Source organism: Crocodylus siamensis, chromosome 15, assembly GCF_052110815.1.
Source record: "Crocodylus siamensis isolate JL-2025a chromosome 15, ASM5211081v1, whole genome shotgun sequence".
NCBI classification, from domain to species: Eukaryota; Metazoa; Chordata; order Crocodylia; family Crocodylidae; genus Crocodylus; species Crocodylus siamensis.
The window spans coordinates 30,848,474-30,867,262 of NC_143409.1; the positions used below are offsets into that span (position 1 = coordinate 30,848,474).

At 43.1% G+C, this 18,789-nt stretch overlaps 1 protein-coding gene across 1 annotated transcript; it reads right to left on the minus strand.

Moving 5' to 3' along the window:
• Nucleotides 1-1,407: 1,407 nt before the first annotated feature.
• CRABP1 (cellular retinoic acid binding protein 1) lies at nucleotides 1,408-15,104 on the minus strand. The gene is made up of 4 exons (XM_090028757.1): nucleotides 14,938-15,104; nucleotides 14,682-14,860; nucleotides 12,094-12,207; nucleotides 1,408-1,744 (listed from the first exon to the last, which is right to left on the minus strand). Exons 1-4 carry the CDS (start codon nucleotides 15,005-15,007, stop codon nucleotides 1,694-1,696), a joined length of 414 nt encoding a protein of 137 aa, XP_089884883.1. The 5' UTR covers nucleotides 15,008-15,104; the 3' UTR covers nucleotides 1,408-1,693.
• Nucleotides 15,105-18,789: the final 3,685 nt, after the last annotated feature.

The window sequence follows — 18,789 nt, forward strand, 5'->3', positions numbered from 1 at the left end:
TGCTTATTATTACTGATAAATGTTGGTACAAGCTTGCATTCATAGTAAATCACACTAGTTGCAGGAAACCTTAAAGGAAAATGTGGTGCTACATACTGCAATGCTAGCAACTAAAGATTTTAGCTTTGTTTTAGCACTGAGCCACAGCCAGCTACAATGTAAAGACACAATTTATGCTCAAGACACTACTAATGCTGGAGAGAAGCTGGTCTGAAGCTGATTCCCACCTTACTAAAAGTTCTGGGGTACTTTTTTTGGTAAAAAAAAAAACCATATGGAACTTTTTTGGTATGAATAAGATGTTGGCTGTGATTTTCTATTCCAACATAGGAAATTCTGCTCATTCTGCCTACATTTTCTCTGAAAAAACTGGATGTACTATTCTTCAGTTCCTTTCCCTAGGTATTGAATATTATGGTCAGGAAGGCCACAGCTCCTCATCTTTACCACACTGAGGACAAATGTTTGTCCATATAAATGCAAGCTGTACTCTTTCCATGTTACAGGAAGCAAATTACTGAATGCAGCAGACTGAATAAGTAGGGAGTTCCAAGGAGAAGCTTCACAGTCACAGGATATCCAGGGTCTCTTCCTTAGGATATCAATGAATCCTTGATGACATGGGAAATTCTTTTAGGTACACAACAATGTTTAACCTCTTTGCACATCCTGGGGTACTCTGGAAGCCATGCAACATATACAAGATGTGCAGTCATACCTAAGTCATACATGTAGATAGAACAGAGTTTACCCAGACGTATATTTTTATAAGTTACTTGACCTCCATTGATCCCCAGTAGATAACCACTATGTCAGTTTGTAGTCATGGCAATCTGTGTTCAAGAGACTCCTGTAGCAGTGCTTTGATCATTTTTCTAGGCATTTTTAGGGGTTGTGCTAGACAGGAAGATTCTTAAAAAAACCCCAAAAAACCCAGAAATCCTGGTGCACGAGTACTACTAGCTTGGATCTGGCATCTGAGCTCCAGGACCAGATACCCCGGTGATGAAATTTCACCCATCCTCCTGGCTTGGTTCCAGAATGAACTACTGATGGGGATGCCCATAGGAAGATCTCTCTATTATGAGTGGTCCACATAATCCCCAGGAGTACAGATCTTTCCCCCACAGCATGAAGCATACAATGGCTCAGCTGAACTTCAATCCTGGCAGCTAAGGGAGCACAAAGATTGCTCCTTAATTAGTCTCCCAGCACAAGTGGGGAGAGAGCAGGCAGAGCCATGGCTCTGGGGGAGCAGCCCTTGGGCAGATGCAGCAGTTTGTGTTCTGCCCCTGCTTCAGGAAGCTCCCCAGAAGCAGTGCAATAAGCCACCCCCAGTACAGGGCACCAATCCTGCCCTAAGTGTTTTGCTGGGATTTTAATCAGAAACTGCTAACAAAACGGCTATGAGTTATGCCCAATTAATTTAATAACTGACCAGACTATACTGACTGGCAACTACAAAATACAAAGTGAACAGGAAAAGTGATGGCATAAAAATGGGAGGAACAGTGTTCGTTATACAAAAGCAAAACACACTGAACGGCAGTCAAGGGTTCAAATATGACACACACGGGCACATACAATGCTGCGTAAGTGACAGCACACACAGATATTTGTTATGCAGGAACTCTGCACGATGCCTGCCTCTTGATTCTCCACTGCATCCATGGGGCAAGGAAGCTGAAGTTCTTTATTCTCTTACATAAATTCTCGTGCACACAACATCATCGGCACCAAAAGTCTGGAAAAGAAACAACAACCAGTCTGCAGAGATGTAATGGGCAGAAATTAAATGCAGTTTGCTTATTGTTATATTCCTTTTACTGTACTAGCTAATACAGAGCAGAAATTCAATCTCCTGTGTTCTGTACTAAAATACGGAAAAACATTGCACTTTTGTCTAACTCCAAGAGTAGGTTTTGGAATGGGGTGTGCTGTAGGTTACTTTCCTTCCCAGACACATGAATTTGGTCAGAATGATAAATGGCCCAGAACCCCAAGTTTTCTACAGCTTCCTAGCCTCCATTTGCAAAAGAACACAAGAGTGGGAAGAGGAGTTGGAATAAGCTACAGCTACAAAATACAAAGTGAAAGCAGTCTCTGAAACAGAGTAGCTGCAGTAGAATGGAGCTCTGCTGATTTGTACCAGCTATCAACCTATGACTGTAAAGATCATGTATGAAGTGGCCTTGCCACACTTGCCAATTGCAGTCCTTGCTGTCTGGAGACTGCATAGGCTGTGTGCAATGTCCCTGTCACTGTTCCTGTTCCATTGCTCTTTATCCTACCCTTGAAGGGAGAGATACCTTCATGCAATACCCAACCAGTCCATGGCCCCCTGTAGATTCAAGTACTAAATATGATAGTTCTTATGATGAATTGTGATGTGGACCTACATTCAAGAGGTATCTGGCTGAGACTAAATTAATTTCCCATTATATGACTTTTGGTCATCTGAGAGTTACTGACTCAGTCATTAGGAACTCTCTATGTACCATTAACAGTCCCTTGAGCCACCCTGCTCTCCACCCATCCTCAGTAACTGACCTGTTCATGGAGGTCCTATGTGCTGCGTTCTTGGTGTTATACCACTGACTTAATAGAGTTGGCAATATGTCCCTTAGTGTCTATCACTCAGTATCATGGAACAGTACTTAACTGGTAATTCCACTGGAGCAGTATCACAATAATGATTACTCAGGACATCAGAGGGAGAACAATAATTATACTTAATAGAAGGTGAGGACATTGGCACAAGTGGGTTTGTGCATGCCTGCAGTTCAGACACTTTCTGGCCTGACTCTGTAACTGATGATTATAGAGTTAAAGATAGTTAACCATAGAAGGTGAAGCAACCATGGAAAAGTGAGGAAATACTGAAAATGAAGGTTTTCCTTCACTCAAAACAGGTTGGTTTTCAAGGTCCCTTTTAACAAGGGATTGGGCGGGATCCTTAGTTAGCATACACTGATACAGCTCCATTTAATCAAGTGAATCTGGTTCAGCCTCAGGGTGCTGTGAAAACTCAGGTGCACTTTACTTATGAAAAAAATGATGCCACTGTTTTGTTTGGGCTGTCACCTTTTCAAAATGACTTGGCCAAAAAAGTGTAGCTTAATATTAATGCATTGACCTCACTGACCTTAAGTACTCTCAGGAAGGGAGAAATGGCAGAGGGGTACTGAGGAGTGACAAACATATCAGCACCATTTTTTATAAAGAGCCAATACTATGCTTAAAAAAAACTTGCACATCAAAATGTCTGGAAATTGACAGTAACGGATCTAAGCAACTCCCAAATACTGTATAATCATCATCATTCCCAGTCCCTACCCAGGAGACACAGCACCTCCCCAGCTGAACCTGGCTCCCTATTAACAATTGCAAGAGTTGTGGCAGAGAAAGGGCATGAGGGACAAACTGGACCCCCACAGGGCTCTCATGGTTGTTGTGCTGGTCTACAGCAACTTTATTTAGATTGGAAGGTCTTTGGGGCAAAGACTGTATGTTTATTATAAGTCTGTACAGTGCTGAGCACAAAGGTGCCATGGCCCTGGGTGCTGCCTATAGACAGTAAATAACAATAGTCATAAAATTTAAACAAAAAACTGATTTGTAAGGAACAAACTCCTCCCCTCAGGCCTGTGCAATCTGCATTGTCCACGTATTCACAGACAGAAAGGGAATGCTGTAGCAAAAAGATAGACTAGTATAGACACAACTCAGAAGCCTCAGGATGCGACCACTGAGTTGCTAGTGGATCCTGTGAGAAGACTGTGAGCATATCTTACAGAAGAACATGACCTTACATAATCTGGGGGAGGGGGTATGGTACAATGAAGCAATCAGAAGGATGATTGCTTGGTAATGCTTGTTACAGAACCATGGCAGAGAGTGGGAAAATGAGGTTAGAAACTAAAGAAAAGCAGAATGAATAAATAGTAGTCATGAATAGTGTCAGGTATAAGAAGTGATTTAGAGACAGCTTTTTTCATTATCAGCTTGGACCTACTCACCACCTCCACCAAGAGTAAACCCTGAGTAACAGAACTCTAGTCTTTCTTTACATGTACATTTCTTCCCTAATGATTTCTTCTACCCCATGCAAAGGAGTCAAACCCATGCTAGGTCAAACACACTGCATAGTAGTTTGAAGACTCATTGCTGAGTGTTACACACTGACACAACACTTTTCAAACACAGCAACACATTCCTTTCCTGAAGAACCAAACTAGACCACGTGGCTTCTGATGTATTATAGAAATATGATTCATTTTTTTACCTTTTATATGTTATATCATGTAGGTAAGAAGTTATAAAAGGAAGAAGCACACACTGCCTCCAGTATGTTCTCTGAACTAATACTAAACAATGAATTCAAAGACTGACTCAGAGTAAACCTCAGCATGCACGCAACTATGAGGGCACGTTCTATAAAAGGGTTACACAGCAGTATTTTCCTTGTCCATTAGTAGCATCCCTGGAGCATAGCCTCATTGCTACACACCCACATGCTCAAGTGCTAATAATTAGTTCTTGGAAACTGTGGCCAATTTGTTCAGTGATGGAAAATCTTTGTAATTTCTGTAGGCTTTCAAACAGTTTGTGCCTCAGAGCTACAGCTACCAGCCCTAAAATCACAGAGATATTGCTCTTTAATTCAGAACATGTTTAAAAGTCTGCTTTAAAGGAATATATCCTAAAAATATCAAAACAACAGATAAAATATTATTTCTCAAATGCACCTCTGTCATGAGAAATTAATAAAAGGCAACATAAGCCCTTCCCAACCACTTTAAACTGCAATGGCAAGTGCAGCAATGGCCCAAACCAAGGGGCAGATTCAGATGGAAGGATTTTACCTAGCTCCCCCTCCCCTAAGAAATTCATACAGATTTGGACTAAGAGATTAGGGATTGATTTGGTAAGAAAATCCCTCTATTTAAATCTGTCCTTAAGGTTTTAGTTCTGGGCTGGCAGCAGCAGGGAAGGAATCTCATCAGAACAAATCTTGAGTGAATCCTATAATCCAAGGGGATAGGAAGCTCAAGCTCTGGAGCTGACATCTCCCAAGAGCATTTTATAGGAATCCAGCACTGTCAAATCTGAACCCTATGTTAATGAGAAAGGGTGGGATTTTCAAAGGTGCCTTTTAAATTTGTTTGATGATGACTGTACTCACCTTGCAGGGTGCTTTGAAGCTTTAGGTTTATAAAGTACTTTATCTAAATCTACAGAATTGCTGTGTCTTAAAGGTACTATTTGCACAATGACATACAGTGTCCTGCATCTGGCTTGTCACAAACCACATCTAAAAGTGACTGGTAACTCACTGCAAACAAAATCCTGCAGAATGGGATAAATCAACAAGTTACCTTCTGCCAGTTCATTGGGGACCTGATGAAAAGCCCCACAAAAAAATAATCAAGGGAAAGGCTTCCATCAATACCAATAAACATTACATCAGGACTTTATCAGAGACAGTCCTACAGGTAAACCAGCTTTTCAAAAGGATCTTACTTAAACATGCTGTCCATCTGGCCATTAGCAGAGTGAAATACATGATATATTCAGGAAGGACTCTTGCACAGAAGCAATGGTTGGGTCAGCATCATTTATATATATTTTACTTTGCTATATTTATGCTACATGCTATATAGTCACAAATTACTTTGTGACTCATGCTTTGACCTGCAGTACCAACCTACAAGAGAGAGAGAATGTGCATCCCCAAATAACTACAGCGCAGGGGACACTTTTTATGTGCATAGCACATGCCATGCCCCAAAACCTTCTAAGGATCCACACAGAAAGATAGAAATTCCCTCCCTACTGTACACCCACAGCAAGACATGTCTAAACAGTCAAAAACAACCTGCCCTTCAAAAAATGAAAGGGAATTACTTTTTGGTCTTTAGTGCTTCAGTGGGAGCAGACCGTCCTCTGGATCACTATTTTATTTAAAATGAGGTTTTTGGTTTGTGTTTTAAAAAGGAAGATTTAATTCTTTTCAGAACAAGATCCAAGCCCAAGACACCTGCCTGCACACTTTGGCACTTGGCTGTGCAGTATTGTCCCAGATCAGTCCTGGACCTTCTTACCTGCTGTGTTTTATTTCAGAATCCAGCAATATAATTTAAAAAATGTTCACTCATTCATCTCTGCTCCACAGTTCAACAGTTTTAATCAAGTATAGCAGGATTTTCCGGGGAGAGGAAGTGGGGTGGAAACCCTGCTTTAGACCCCTTGCAGTTCTGATCTTCGACCCTTGCTATAACTGATTCTGAGAACCCCTGCGTGACATGTGAACTATGCAAAATTTGGTTTGAGGCTGTTTTTTAAAGCCCTGCTTCACAACTTGCCTACCTGATAGTATTTGTGGTACAGAACACCAAAAGGGGAGAAGTCATTAAAACAGGAACATAGATAAATAGAATAAAAATTATTCTTATTTGAATGAGTTAACCCTTGGAGGCAGCAGACTTTAATTCTGAGGAAGAGCAGACACTTTGTTCCTCTTAATATGCATGAGTGATTGACAGTTCATTAATATTGCTTAAAGCCGTAAAGACTATAGAATCAAAATTAGAAGTGAAGGGGAAAAGACCTAATTTTAAAGTAATCTGAGCCCTAAATCTTCATTTTAGGTCACTATATGAAGTGTATGCATTTGTTGGGACAGATTCTGAACTTGGTTACATTGTTATAAATCTGAAGTAACTCCAGTAAGAAGAGTTCTGGTGTGTGTAAAATGATGGTCCTTTGCTATGATCCTACATTTTATGCCGTCAAGATAAGCACATCTGAATTGCAATGTAGCTGCACTCTTACCTGTATCTTGGTTGACAGAGCCTATGTAACTCTTTACAGACATTTTTATTAAAACTTACTTGAAAACACAAATCAATAAATGCTTTAGAAAGACAAAACAAAAATTCCCAAACAGCACCAGAAGTCTGTCACTAATAAGCAGCTCTACACTAACAATTCTGAGGGAGAACAGGAACAGCACAAAGAACTCAGACTGCACCGCCGAGCTTCCCACAACAGAGTCAGAAACAGGATTGGAGAAAACAGGTTTACAGTTTTTAAAATAGGCCACCACAACTTTACAAACAAGGAGAGCTGTAGGAGGTGGGTCGCTAAACCCATAGAACCAGTTTTTAGTCTACCAAAAGTACGTTCCCTGGGCTGTCAAAAGAAAAGGAGCAACAGAGTAAACAGAGAGCAAATATCATCTGTGTTAGAAACGTAGTAGACAAGAAGAAATCATCTTGGTAGTGGAATGTATCATGCTTTAATGCAAGTTAACTCAAAGCCGTCTCTTCTCTAAGAGGACTGGAGAGCCAGTTCTACCACAGCAAGGGACAAATCCTGCCAGCTGAGCTCATGGGAGCAGTCTCAGTTACTGGGCTGGTCATTCCCACAATAAAAACCTGTGGCAAGGGGCTAAAGACACCTTTGTGGAGATTTCTCCTAACTCTCACTCTGCTTTCTACCAGCTTGGTTTCAGCTTAACCATATTGCCTCTTGATGCAGCTGGTATTTATAGTCCTTTTTTAAACAAGTCTCCTCCCCAAAGAGAGCTCTATGAAAAAGCTACTTCTGCTTCAGATTGCATCCCTCTTCCCAAGCAATGTCTGCAAGGGAGCCAGGAGAAAAACTTGAGAGGAACTTTGAAGCTGGGAATCATTACAGGTTAAGTTGACGCCTCAGGGTAAATTTCAGTCCAGTGTGGAGCTGCCCATTCCCAACCCACACCTATGAAACAGCTTCCTTAGAAGAAAAAGGTAGAAACTAAACAGTCAGTAGAATCCCTTCTCTCATCACATGGGAGAAGGCCAGTCCCCCAGTGGAGGATTTCTTCTCACGAGTTGAAGTGTATAGCTTGACCCATTGAATTCAATCAGTGGGACTACTTGTGTGGATATAGCAAAAAGGTTTGGGCTTCAGGCAATGTAGCTGTACCTTTTCAAGGGCAAAGTGGCACACAGGAGGGGGATTTGGGCCCAGAATTCCCTGAAGCTCTGAGCATCCAGCCTGCAATCAAAGGGCGGTTTTTGTGAACAATGACAGACCAGAAAGAACCTGACACCCTGGTGACATGATTAGTTCTCTTCCAGCTAAGGGAGGAATAACCTAATGCTGCAAGAGCCTTTTCTTTTTCTACTCATTCAAAAATAAACTTTACTAATGTTTGCACTATAAGAATGGAGAGGACAGTAAATTCAGTCGTGTGGAATAATGCAGCTGTCATCAGGAGAAGGGTGGAGACAGGCTAATGGTTATACCTGGAGACAAAGAAATTATCTTAGCCAGCTGAGTAATGAGTTCATACCTGGTGTCTGTGTGACAGAGGCCATCATATGACCCAGAGGTAATGCTCTAAAGATAGCACCTCTGGAGAATATAATGAACTACTTCTCTTGGGATGCAATAAGATAAATAATTTCATTACCTAACAATATGGTTTCAATTTTAGCTCAACTGTAGTCATGACAATCCTATATTATTTATTTTTAAAATGTGGCAATAATAAATATGTTTTATTTAACATACTGTGTTGGAAAGAAAATCTATTCTTCCACTAGGGAAGTGTCATAATCTAAATAGACCCTTCGTATCCTGCAGCCTATTACATCGAAATTACATGGCAAGGTTCCAAGATTTACACAGCCAGAACTAGCAGAGCAAAGCCCATTCCTTACCCCCTGCCTACTGTCTCAATCCTCTTTCCCATCCAGACCCCAGCCTAGAAAAGTTTAGATTCTTCCCTCAGTTTACTTCTATTTTGACCATAAGCTTCATCTGACTTCAGACATGTAGCAGCAGCTGAAATGAAGTTAGGATTTTCAGAGAGTTGGTCTTGAGTAGAGAAGCAGTGATAAAGAGCATAGGAACTGGAACCAGTGCTGCAGCCTTCTTAAATTCTATCTCAGCACAGCTTTTTGCTCCAGGAAAAGCTATCCCAAGCTGCAGAGACCCAAAATTGCAGGATGGACCCTTAGGATGGAGCTGGAGCAAATTTGTCTGGAGCTGGAGCATAGGGAAGGATGATGGGAGGAAGAAGAGGAGAGGCTTGACAAATTCTGAATTCATTAAACCAGTGCACCAGAGAAGTGCACCAGAGTAGATTTAGCTCCCAGACATTACTGCTAAAGCAAAGCATAAACTGGGAACTGCAGAAACAGGTCACCCTCTCAGTTACACTACTGCTCAGACAAAGGAAGATGATGCTGAATGTTCATGCCTCACATATTAACTTCTGAAGTACTTTGTTTAAACTTTTGAAGCCTTACTACGCAAGATTTTTGTCTGTGCCTCAAACCTTGACCAGCCTAGCTTCTCAGGAGGGTTCAGAAACCCTACTTCCACCCAGCACTACATCTCAGGAATGCAAAAAAGCCCTCAGTCACCAAGGTGGTAAAAAACTCTGAAAATCTCAGCTTCACTGTTTGGGGATTTGGATGTTCAGCCCTGTTAAATGCAACAGGAACTGAGTTTTCAAACCCCCTCCAAGACTTGAAATGTTTTATCCAGTGGGAGAGTACACTGTGTCCTGCTAGTGAAACAAAGCAAAGATTACTGTGTTTCAGAGATGGTAAGAATACTACCTTTTAAATGCTAAATAATGAGGACAGGCCACTGATACAGAGTGATCAGGATCACTTTTGTATGCTGAATAGAAGTAAAAGTGCATTTTAATGCAGCCAAGTGTATATTCAGATATCTGAGAACAAAAAACATAGATCATACTCACAGGAAAGGAGATCCTATCCTGGGAAGCAGTGACCAGACTAGTTTGTGGTGAATAATCAGCAGAACATGAGCTTCCAGAGATGCTGTGGCCAAAAGGGTTAATGTGATCTTTGGATGCACAGACAGGGAAATCTCAAATAGGATGAAGGAGGTCATAGCCCTCTATTTTTGGCAACAGCATGACTGCTATACTGTGTCCAATTATGGTGACCACAATTCAAGAAGGATGTTTATAAACTGAACGTGGTTCAGAGAAGAGCAATGAAAATGGTTAAAGGACAGAAAAACCTGCCTTACAGGGGGAGACACAAGACGCTTTCTCAGTTTAACTTAGAAAAGTGGTCAGAGATTGAAAGGGATAGGTGCCTGTAAGTATCTACATGGGAAACAGAAATTTGATCAGAGGCAGTTCCTTGGCACAGCAGACACAAGATGGAAGAAGATATAATGTCTGGAAGTTGAAGCTAGATACTTTCAGACCAGACATAAAAGGTAAATAATCAACTGTGAACTACCGGAACTGAACAAGATTGTGGATAGGTATCTATATCTGAAAAGGCTTAAATTAAGGGGTTGGGGAGGGAGCTCTAGGATATACCCTGATTCAAACAGGAATTAATTCACAGAAGCTGTACAACCTATTTTATCCAGAAGCAAGACAAGATCATCACAGGGGGCCCTTCTGACATTACAATTTATGAATCTCTATTGTATTTCCCAACTAAACCTTCCTCTCTTTCCCCAGCCAAGTCAGTTTATGTCAGCAGTGCAGAAGGCAATGGTATTATGTTTGGCTGTCCTGCTTGGCTTGCAGAAGTTGGTCTTGGTTCAGCAGCCACCTCATTAGCTTGTTGCTTAAATGACAAACTCCAAAAATGCCTTGTGAGCCAGTCATAAATATGAGGCTGGAGAAGAAATGTTGCTCAGGGCAATTACATGTATATAATGTATAAAATAGTATACCTATCTTTGTGTGTGTGTACATACACACATGCGCAGGGCATGACATGGGTTAAGGTGCCATGCCTCCTAAACTATACGGGTAAAATAAAGATGACTGCAGCTTAGCAGAAAAATTACCAAGAATTTGATCATTCAAATTTATGGAAGCCAATGTGATTTCATTAATAGCATCAAGTCCATTTCTAGAAAGTAGATGCACTATTCCCTAATGTCTGGAACAACATTACCATTCTAAGTTTTCTGTTTTCACATTGTTCATTTTGGGTCTTTTTTTTCCCTCCTCCTACCTGCTCTCCAGAACGCTGGACAGTGTGTGGGAACATTCAGAAGGGCAAATACACAAGTGTTCTGAATAAAATATCTCCTACCTTGCTCCAGTCCCCTCAGCATGTCCGCCCTGCTGAGGCATTATGGGATAGATAGCTAGATTTACCCAGTGTGAACTGACATACCCAAGCAGTTCAGAGGATCTGGCCACAAACTGCATTGTTGTATTTGTAACTAAGTTAAAATGGCAATGCCTCTAACCAGTTACTGATCACAGTTGCAGCTGCATAGATTCATAGAAGGGAACTCAATACTAATGAAGATGAGAGCAGTGTAAATAAATAGTCTGAATGTGACTCACTGGCTCAGATGCAGAGAACCAGTTCCAGTGCGGCAGAACTGCTGATGTATTCCTGCTCCAATGTGCAGTGTGTCAGAGGATTGGGCAGAGGGATAGCCAGGACTGAATGTGTAGAAATAAGGAAGACAAGAGTCCAGGGGAGTCTGAAAACGGGGCAACTCTGAACTGGATTTAGAGATGAGAAGAGACTGAGGGAAGGTGGCAGAGGCTCCTGCTTAACTAAATAAGATTAGATCATGTTAACAGTATGCCATATTCCCAGTTGTCCCACACCATGTGACTGTGTGTAAGAAGTAACACTTTACGCACGCGCTGAAAAAGGAAAAGGAGAAGGGTACTTTTTTGGTAAGTTGAAGTGGGCAATTCTGTAGAAATGAGGTCAAACTCTCTGATCTCATTTTGACTGCAGAAAATCTGCAATTACTCAACTGAACTTATTGGAGTCTCAGATTTACACAATAGGGTTTACCCACTTGTGTTAATTTGACAACTACATGTGCAGAGGGAGGTACAAGAATACAATAGGAAGGATAAAAACTCACACATATTTGGCAAAGCTCTTTGAGAGCAACAATTTAAAAAACCTTGTGTGCTAACTGTACTTCAGCAGATAGGAGAACTGTGGTTTTTCAATTGCATTTAATATAAACAGCATGTTTCACACTGAAAAAGTAACAGTCGCACAAAATAGCAACAAAAGTCAGTGTAACTTACGCACTAGAAAGGGTAAAGGTTCTTACCAAAATCAGCTCATCATTAGATAATTCCCGAGTCCAGTATGTTTTAGGACCATCTCCCTCAATAAGGGTTTGTTTGCAATAGATCTTGTTTTCATTCTCCCAAGTGGCCAAACTCTGCAGGCAAGAAAACCATTAGTAGTAACATTAATTATATTCCCTGGCAGCATGAGGCAGGGAGACAACAATGAACACTATGGAGAATAATTGCTGCAGTAAAGAAGCAACACATGGAAGATAATAGCAAAGGGAGAAAACACATCAACGGAAAGTGGTCAAACCAAAATTAAGGTTTTGGTGGCTGTTTTGTGGAAAGGTAAATTAATAACATGGAAAACTATTAATGCAGCATTTTAATTTATTTTCCGTCACCCAAACTAAAAGGCCTCCAAGTCTCATAAAATGCTTAATGATGAGAAATGTAACTTATTAACATGTTATTTTGTAGTATCTATATTCTCAAGCACCTTTATAAAGGTTTGGGATGATTTGACATGCTATTTATCCATTTGTAACTCCTTTAACATAAAAGCAGCTAGAATCACATGTAATGCTTTGTGCTTATAAATAATGCAATATTTACCAGTCATAACTTTTAAATGGCACTGTTCCAAGTTAACTGCACATTAAGCATACAAGCCAGAGCACAACACAACTGTATTAAAGAAGCTTTACTAGCAATCTGGTGTTATTCTTTCTTTTTCTTAAGATTGTGGGTCTGGAGATGGACATTTTATATTGCCAGGGTGTACTTTTTTTCATTTGGAATAATTAATATAAAACCATTTTGAAGTGAGAAATCATAGGACATCAAACTGTTTTCACAAGCAGGCTTTCTACTGCTTTTCTACTGCTTTCATCTGCCTGCTAAATTATTGTTTCACAATGCAGTGGAACAGCTGTGCAGACGGATGTCTTATAATGAATGTATGAGTAATGACTTTACAACTAGCACATGGGAAACATTCATTAGCCTATGATGATGAAAAATTAAAGCCAATAATTCCTAGAGTATCCAAAAGAAAACTTTTCTTTGATATAAAAATTAGCCATTCCCTTTATAAGGAAAGTGAATCCTTCAGAAAGATAGCCTTTGAAAACCAACATGCCATTCCAAAAAGCAAAGTTGTAGATGCCATGTCTTTCATTCCAAATACACTGAACCCCTCTTTGTTTGTGTGAACAATAGATTAACTTAGACTGTGGAACAAGACGCTCTCCCCCCCATAAGGTATTTCAGAATCTATAACCATTCAACTACTTTGCCAGGTACTTCACATTACATTTCAAATTGCTGTTTTACTGCCTGTCACTTTCTGCACTATAGCCCCATCTCAGTTTTATACATGTAGTTTAGCAGTATAGCTTGCTCATGAGACTCAACTATAAATAATTTCACACCACATGGAAAAAATTTACTGCATCACAAAACACATTTTTTAGATTTTGCCAACTTTTGAAGCATACAGTGATAATTATTTTCCAGATTTAGTCAGACATTTTCTCCTAAAAATGTGATCAAATACAAATGTTGTGTACATTATGCATGATCAAATCCAAATTTTATTCTTGCAAAGAGAATGATGTTAACAAAACCAGAGCTACTTTGTGAATTATTTAATCCTGCTCTTTTTTTTTCATCCTAGAAATTCAATGAGAATTGCAGCTATTCAGTATCCCTGAGGATCGGGTCCCCAGGTATATCAGTTTATATTCAGAGTAACTCTTCTGAAGACCATGGGATGACTGAATTTGCACTGATGTCAGTGATCTCAGACTGGTCCAGGGATGATCAGAAATGACACTTTTACCGACGCATCGTTCTGACACTGTTTTGTCTTTTAAAACATGACTCTTTATGTGGGGCCGGACTCTGCTTCACCCTTACCCACAGTGGTGCCTTAGGCTGCCGGTATTTCCTCTGATTAGAGAGAGATGATCAGAGACTGCAAGAGCTACTCAGTAGGAGTAAAGGGTAGCAAACCTGGGAAGCCGCCTTTCGCCCACACAACGTGACCCACAGCTACCTCGCCGGGCACCTGGCGTTTTCACGTGGCTGCACAGCGGGTGCGACCGGGTCAGTCAGAAGAACTGCCGTTGCCCGGGGCAGCCGTAGGTCTGCCAGTGTCCCGGCACACGGCTGCGGGGCGGGTGAGCGGACAGGGCATGGCCGGGGTTTCCCCGCCGCCGCCGGCACTGCGGCTCCTCCGCCCCGTAGTGCCGCCCTGCAGCGGCGCAGGGAGCCCCGAGCCGGGAGCGCGGACAGGCAGCCCGGGTCGCCGGCCACCGGGCGGGGCGGGGCGGGGAGGGGAGGGGCGGGCTTCCCCCGCCGGGCTCTCCGCGGTCGGGTCAAAGACGCAGCACGTAGCATCCGAGGCACGGCCCGGGGGTGCAGAGACCTACCGGGCAAGCCCAGAGGGAGCTGGGGGGGCTGGCGGCTGCTGCCCCCGAGCAGGACAGCCCGGCCCGGCCCGGCCCCGCTCCCTGCTCCTGGGGCAGTCGGCGGGCGCTGGCCCCCGGGGAGAGGAGGCAGCTCCGCGCACGGAGCAGGGCTCCCCGGCTCGGCGCGGCGCAGCCCCGCCCGGTCCTACCCGGCACTTGCGGCCGTCCACGGTCTCCTCCTCGAAGCTCTGGCCCACGGTGAAGCTGATCTCGGTGGTGCGCACCGTGGTGGACGTCTTGATGTAGAAGCGGTCGCCGTCCTGGCGGATCTCCACGTGCGGCTTGGAGGCGGCGGCCACGGCCACCTTGCGCAGCATGGCGTTCACACCTGGCGGGCGGCAGCGGGTGTCAGCCCCGGCCAGCGCCCGGGGCCCCGCGCCGCGCCCGCCCCCCGCCCGCCCTTACCCAGCGCCTTGAGGAGCTCGTCGAAGTTCTCGCTGCTCTTCATCTTCCAGGTGCCGGCGAAGCTGGGCATGGCGGGGCTGGTCCGGGGCGCTCCGTCGGGGCGGCTGTCGGGCTGGTCGCGGCGCGGGCACCTTGTGAGCGGGGCGGACGCGGCGCCGCCGAGTGAGCGAGTCCCGTCCCCCCTCCGCCTCCTCCCCGCCCCCGCCGCGCTCCCCCGGGGCCAGGCAGCCGCAGCCGTCCGTGCCCGCCGCCCGCCCGCCCGCCATCCATCACTGCCGCACCGCAGCTGGGCAGCGGAGAAGCCCCCCTGCCCGGGCTATTGTCCCCGCGCTCGGGGCGAGGGACCCCGGGCAGCTCCGCCGGGCCTGAGGGCACCCCGCGCCCAGCGGCCAGGGTCGCGGGGGTGGACCCGGTGCCTGAAATGAGCCCCGGGGGCAGCGGACGAAGCTGTGCCCCCTCCCGGGGCAGGCGAGAAGCAGGGAGCCCCCTCAGCCTGGACCCCCATGCCCTGGGTAGTGCAGGGCGCCACTCAGCTGGCCAGGGTGAGAGAGACACAGGCTGGCAGGCGGCAAGGCTCTGCTGTGGTTCAAGAAAAGGCTCTGGTCAGGCAGGGCGGGTTGAATGCTGCCACCAGAGTGCCAGGGGCACTTCGGCTGATGCAGTGAGCTACACCTGGCAGAGCTTATGCTGTATATCAGTGTCTATCTGTCTGCCTATCTGTTCAGCTGTCTTCCTAGCTATCTGTCTATATACACATATGTGGTACATACATATATACGTGGTTTGGTTAGTCTGTAAACTGCAAGTCCAACGCACCTGGACCTGAGGGAAAGCCAAACAACCATGTGGTTGGTTATCTGAAGTACTTCAAAAAAAGTGTCTGCTACAGGGAAATTTCTAGACATAGAAACTCAAGGCTTGAGGAAGGCCACTTGGGTCCCAAAAATTTGTCTTAATCTCTCTCTCAGCTGTACAGTTGGTCTGATAAAAGTTATCACCAAAAAAATAACGCCCCCACCCTTGTTTCTGGTCTGTTTCCTGGAGTGTCTCAGCCGATATTCCAGCCCTGCTAGAAACAGTGGCCCCAGCCAGAGAGCAAGCTTGATCCACCCTCTCCCTGGAACCTCGGCCTGACTGAGGACTGTACTATGACAAACAGATCTTTGTCTGCATTTGTTCAGATTTTTTTCGTATAGACTCATTTCCCATCTCCCTTCTTTGCTGTCTCTTAAAATGGGCACCCAGTACAGTATTTTTTTTTTGTCTGAAATGTTTTGATGGAAAATGTTTTTTCTCAAAGTGAAGCTTCTGTTGGAGTTCTCTGTTTTTCAGTTATGGACATCTTGGTTTCTTCAAAGAAATCCAAAACACTTTTGGTAATTGTCAACCAAAATCTGAAAAATCTTGATCTTCAGTTTGTCAGTAAAAACCTGAAAACTGCTACAGAAAAAAATCAGTGAAAGCTCTCATCTGTGACTGTTCCTTTGCAAGCACACAAAACATTTCCTGTCCATCAAAAAGCCCAGGAACTGATACAGGAGAGTCCCTCTCATCCCTCAAATCCAGTTTTGTGGCAGTGTGACTCCACTGAAACCATGTTAACATGGCCCAGCCTTGCAGCCAGGATCTGGCATTACACAGCTACACATCAGAATCCCAAAGGAGGCCCTGAGTTTATTGTCTTGCTTCAGTTTTTGTCAGAGTGGGACCATAAGTTGTTTGAGACCAGAAATATACAAAGCTGACATGAAAGCCAATTTCCTTTTCTCTCCTCATTTTTCATTTTTCTTTCCTTCTGTCTTTCAGGCTGTTTTCCCTTCACTTTTTTAATGATGTTATTCAAGTCATTCTTGTTTTCCTTTCATCTCCTCACATCCCTCTATCTTTATCAACTCAAGCAGGAATCAAAAGGAGTAACAATCTGGTAGCAGAATTTGGCCCAAAATCTTTAAGTAAAGTTGTTTTGTTCTAATAAACTGGTCTGTAAGCAGTGATTATTTTACACTTTTACACCCTTTACATAATTTTATACTTTTATACTTTTGCACACCCATAGCATGGTTGGACCTCAATGGGGAAAATGATCCTTTACCTTCTTCCCTTTTCTTATTTAGATGCTGGGGAATCTGGGCACATTGTACTAGACAAGCCCTACTTATATCAGGAAAGCAGTGAAATTAGTTGTAACTTACATTATAGCAGTTCTACATGGTTTGTGTTCAATCCATGTTAAATAAAAAACGCCTATAAATGGAAATCTTAATCAGTTTACATGGTGTGTTCTATCATTCACTCAGATGAGGGATAGAATTGTATCACATTTGAAAGGCATGATGTAAGGTGGTAGTTCTGCTAAATTCAGTGTGCCTATGCTGATTTATGTCAGCTGAGATATGGCCCATGGATTTCAAGTGTATGCATACATTCTTATCCTAGCACAGCACCACCAAGAGATGTTTATCACACTGCTGTTAAAATGATCCAGACTAAGAAGCAGTTTTGGCTTTCCTTCAGTCTCAATATATATATTTTCCTATCAGTGTTGTGGAAAAACACTTTGATTTTCTAAATGTTCCCTTCAGCAGTTTTTCCCCTTGGTGTTTATTTTATTTACCTAAATCCCCTAGGGCTGATCTTTGCCTGCATATAGACCTAATTAATCTTTCCAAAAGTGCCCCTAAGACAAAAGAAAGTAATATATGTACAGATGGGACCAAAGTACTCCATCATCCATCCAAATAAGTGACCAATAATGTGACTAAAACTATCCCCCTGTGGTTATTGACTGACCACTGTGAAGTCACATAAGGCTCAGTGGAAACAATAAATTTTATTTACTAAGGTGCTACCAGAAAAAAGAAGGGTCTAAAGGAGAATATAATAAATTATTTTTGACATGAATAAATTATACATCTGGAAGGCAAATTGCTGCCATAAATTTATCTGCCAAATTAATTTACAATGGCGCTCAAAGTGTGACAATAGGTAAAAGTAATACGAATGTCTGCAGACTAAAAAGCATTTCTGCGGTGTTGCCCTGCATTGTCTACTACACTCTCATTAAAATGTCACTGCATCATTAGTTTTGTAGTTAGCCTCAGCTGACAGAATCCCTACTGTCCCCAGAGCTAAAATACTGGAGATTTTTTTCTTCTGATACCATCCTTTTTTTAAACAAAAACAATAGATTTATATCACAGAAAGCTGAATAGATCTGCATCACTAGAGATGGAACAATAAAGGTTTTTGTAAGCCTAGCATATGCCTTTTCTCGAAATGGAAAAGTAAGTCTAATCATCCCAATATTCTCCACATCTCACTCCCTCCCCCAATAGGAAAGCAATTGACCCTGGTCCTCTCCCAAATCCAGGCTTTGAACTGGCCACCTGCTCCTTCCATCCCCTCCTACCCCCCCTTAACTACCAAAGGAATACTATGAAACTGTGCATGTTTTCATAAATAACATACAACTCACTGCCCTGACTGTTTTATGGCTTTTAACCACAAATACAAGGAGCCTGATTCTCTTTTCACTTGGGCAGAAATCCCACAGGGTGCTGAGCTTCTCAGTCCCAATCCAGCAAAGCATATACTTAACATTAAGCGTGCTGCATAAACTATGTCTCAGAGCTGCTCATGTGCTGAATTGCTTCCCTGGATCAGTACCAGAATAAATCCACTGAGGCCAATGAAGTTAACATGGGTGTAAAACAAGTGGGATACGAAGGACATGACAGCCTCTCCTCCTCCAAGCTAACATTTTGTTTGGCAGGAGTCTCTCCCTGTAATGCAGATTAATGTAGATCACAGTTAAGGACTACAAGTTGCAAAACTCTTTTGGGGAAGCAGCTG

Excerpts from the sequence above, each read along its gene's own strand:
- CRABP1 (XM_090028757.1), bottom strand. The coding sequence starts at position 15,007 with ATGCCCAGCTTCGCCGGCACCTGGAAGATGAAGAGCAGCGAGAACTTC. Across the intron at positions 14,861-14,937 it reads CGAGCTCCTCAAGGCGCTGG|GTGTGAACGCCATGCTGCGC; the intron begins GTAAGGGCGGGC and ends GCCGCCCGCCAG. Across the intron at positions 12,208-14,681 it reads TGGACGGCCGCAAGTGCCGG|AGTTTGGCCACTTGGGAGAA; the intron begins GTAGGACCGGGC and ends TCTTGCCTGCAG.